The sequence below is a fragment of the Orycteropus afer genome, unplaced genomic scaffold (assembly GCF_000298275.1).
Source record: "Orycteropus afer afer isolate SDZICR_OR568_19922 unplaced genomic scaffold, OryAfe1.0 scaffold00005, whole genome shotgun sequence".
Taxonomy (NCBI): Eukaryota; Metazoa; Chordata; class Mammalia; order Tubulidentata; family Orycteropodidae; genus Orycteropus; species Orycteropus afer.
This window is the reverse complement of record NW_006921592.1, coordinates 7,754,613-7,758,351: the sequence shown is the minus strand read 5'-3', so window position 1 is coordinate 7,758,351 and position 3,739 is coordinate 7,754,613. Positions and strand designations below refer to the sequence as shown.

Sequence of the window (3,739 nt, the reverse complement as noted above, 5' to 3'; positions counted from 1 at the left end):
CTTAAATGTAAACATCATAAACTTTATTTATTTACCAGCAATAAGTGATAACACAAAAGCATACAAACAGAACAAAGTCTCTTAAAATGTTTATTTTTTTCAGAATGGCTGACGATTTTCTGAAAATATTTTGGTTTATAATCATAATAAGCACTTCCCCCTTTAATAATCCATTCAAAACATCTCAATCCTTGAGGTAAGGAACTTAAACTAAAACAAAAACAAAATCTTAAAATTCTTTTAACTTGATAAATAGAAATAATCTCTTCTTGTCTACTCTTGTGAACATAAAGTACTTTATATAGTAAAGTATCCAGTCACTTATTGGCAAACCGAAGGTGAGACCTACTCATTTACATGTTCTACTCAAACACAGTGCAATACTGCCATCTTCATATATATATATATATATATTTTTTTCCTAGACAGTTACCAACACTCTTCTGGGAAAGACAAGATTTTGGAATGGCAAAAGCAACAGAAATTTTAGATCTCAAAGCTCTGGAAGGGAATTAATCGGAGTCTTCATCATCAAGATACTCCTCGGCATTGCTTAATGTCCGAACCACATCTAAAAAGAACAGGGTGAGAAAAAGCAAGAGAAAAAAATTACAAAAATTGCTTGAATTTTTCCCACTTTCAGAGTTTTTGATGATTCAACAAATCAAATCTTCCCTCTGACCCAGGGATTGTACTTTCCCTGAGATCTTTTTCTTTTCAGCCTGTTCAGTTTTCACTGCCACAGGAGTTGACAGATATATTTTTGTCTGCATATTCATCAGACAGGCAGAGAAACAAAGAACATGGTGCTAGGATACCATGATTGCATTTCCAACAGAAAATGACCGCATGCACCCTGATCAATGTGTAACACACCAGAAGCCACTCCACTATGACCACTGTGCTTGCAACCTCCTCTCCACCAGTGACAAGTGCACTCGTGGCTTCCGCCGGTCCACAGCCTGCCGCCTTATCTGAAGGCAAGGTCACTGGGTAGAAAGATAACTAATAGGGGGAAAAGGAAAAGAAAGACAATGAAAACAAAGAAGCTTCAGTTTGATTTTAGAAAACACTATTAAATAAAGTATACTCAGAAGCAAAAGACTGAAATTAAAAGAAAAGAAAAACTGAATGGCAATCACCCCAACACTGAACAGGACTCCAAAGACAATGTCTCATTCATTGTTTACTTATTCAACTATGTAGTCAAATTCCCATAGCAACAAGTTGCCCTAGGTATAATTTTAGGGGAGAAAGTGGAATACAAATGTAGGCATGTGGTGAAAGCTCAATAAATGTCATAGTACCCAAATCATGGTCTTAATGATTTTATGATCTTCTTCTTTTTTTTTTTTTATTAGGATTTGGGTGAAGATTTACAGAGTAAATTCACTTTTCATACAGCAGTTCACATATACTTTGTCTCATGTCATTGACCAAAATTGATTTTATGATCTTTATGATCTTATGACTCATTGGAGATCTAATTCCAGGTCTAGGGTAAAATATGTAAAAGTGGGGGAAAAAAAAAAGGAAATGCAAAATATGGGTGTGAATTGTCTTGCCATGCCATAAAGTAAGGATCACAAAAGAGAGAGAAAGAAAATATAAGATAAGAATAAATGAACATAAAGCAGAATATAAAGCTTCAGCAATTTCATACCAGTTTCCAAGCTACTAAGTCTCTAGGATGATGAAGTAGAAATCTTCTCCATGCTTCTCAAGAAAAGTTCCGGAGAACTAAGGGGAGTATGTTTTGTTCTTCCCAACAGATACCTAGGAACTTCAGGACTGGCTGTAACTTGGTGAAAGGTGGCTTTTCAAACTAATACCAAAAACACGAATAGCAAAGCTTTTTGTCCTGCCCTTCTATCACAATTCTGCAGTTTGCCCATTCAAAATACCCTTTTTTCTCCACTGTTTACTTCTGCTGTTTATTTTAATCTTGTCGCTCTTGTTAAAAGAGAAATACAACTTGCCATATTGTATAAATTTTGAATGATAACCAAGAGACAGCAATGAGCTAGGCAAATAAATTCCTTCTTCTTTCTTCTGCTGGACTGCTCTGAGGTACAGTTTCTCTGGGAATTTCCCATGTGGCCAGGTAGTGAATGACCAGTTATATCTGTCATTGCTCATCTTGGGTAGTGGCCAGCAGGGTAACTCATTTCCTCGTAGCACTTCCCCTCTTCCCATACTTCACTTCCACACTTCCTCAATCCTACTGCCCTGGGTGTACCCCTTCCAAATAAAGTATCAGAACTCAAGCGAGCAACAAACCAACCACACGTAAATAAATAATGCAGGGATAAATGCCATGACATGGATGACTCTCACAGACATTATGTTAAGTGAAGGAAGTTAAGGACGAAAAAAAGTATATACTGTATGATCCCATGTATATAAAGTTCAAGAAAAGGCAAAATTAAACTATGGTGATGAAAGTCAAAATAATGGCTATCCTGCAGAGGATACTGAGGGAGGCTTTAAGGGTGTAGCAAATGTTCTCTATCTTCATCTGGATTGTGGTGTACAGGTGTAAGCACAGTAAAAAAAATCACTGGGCTAAACACTAAAATTTGTGTACTTTACTTAATGTAAATTATACTCTAATTTTTTAAAATATTTAAGGGCTCTCAAATATAGCCCTGCTCCTCTCTCCCAATATCCCAAAGTTTTTTGGTAACTGCAACATGTGAATTACTTTACTAGAAATCCAAGATGTTGCTTTTTAAAGGGGGCAGCTGGCAGTAAGCTATGTGGCCAAATGCACCAACCTCAGTCAAATGAGGATCAAATTATTGATTTAAAATTTTATTAACTTTATTAACTAGGCAGTTAGGGCAATGAAGCCCTATATGAAAAAAATATATAGAGAAAAAGTGCAACAAGTGACCTATGAAAACATATTTCTTGGCTTTGCTGGGCCCTGTGATTATCTCATTTAATGAATCGGTTTTCTACTCAGTACATGTTTAGGTGGGTGGACTAAAGACACTTGGAGTGAATGGAGAAGAAGAGTCCCCACCTCCCAGCCCTAGTCCAGACAGACTGCAGAGAAATGAGGGAGAAATGCTGACTGCCTACTCATCCACCTCTAGCTCTCACATTTAGGCTGCCGGGAGTAAGTGCAGCTCTTCTGGGGTCTGAGCATGTTTGGTATTTTCACTGACCAAGCATATCATGACCAAGCATATAATTCGTACAAGACACTGACAACTCTGAGCTCATACAAAAGCATATTTTTCGGCCAGGGCATTCTGAAGGAGTCTATACAGCTACAGGAAATCGGTGGCAGAGAAAGGAAGTTAGGCCATACTCCTGCTTCCTGGCCTAACACAGGCAGCAACAAGTAGAAGGCAGACCTCAAGCAAAGTGTCTTTCCTACCAGGAAGCCATATTTGTCTGGCTACAAATGTGGCTCCCGGTCAAAACGCAGTTGGGGCAATTGCTTAGCTCATAAATATTTCCTCAGTTAGTAGAACCTGTATGAGTAGTTACTTTTAAGAAAGATTTATTCTGCCTTTCAACATTCTTGGTTTAAAAAATTAAGGAATCTCAAACTGATTACTGGTTTATCTGAACGGAAGTTGATAAAAAGAAAAATCTAGGGGGAGCTCTGGTAGCATAGTGGCTAAGACAGTTGCCTGCTAACCAGACGGCTGGCGGTTCAAACCCACCAGCCACTCCTCGGAAGGAAGGTTGGGCAATCCTACTTCCGTAGTGATAACTGCCTCGG

The 3,739-nt window shown here is 38.1% G+C and overlaps 1 protein-coding gene across 1 annotated transcript in view; it reads right to left on the bottom strand.

Moving 5' to 3' along the window:
• Positions 1–512: 512 nt before the first annotated feature.
• Positions 513–3,739, bottom strand: part of OSTF1 (osteoclast stimulating factor 1) — a 30,490-nt gene continuing 27,263 nt past the window's right edge. The window contains exon 9 of the mRNA XM_042780603.1: positions 513–571. Coding sequence (XP_042636537.1) covers positions 513–571 — 59 coding nt within the window. The remainder of the gene's footprint in view (positions 572–3,739) is intronic.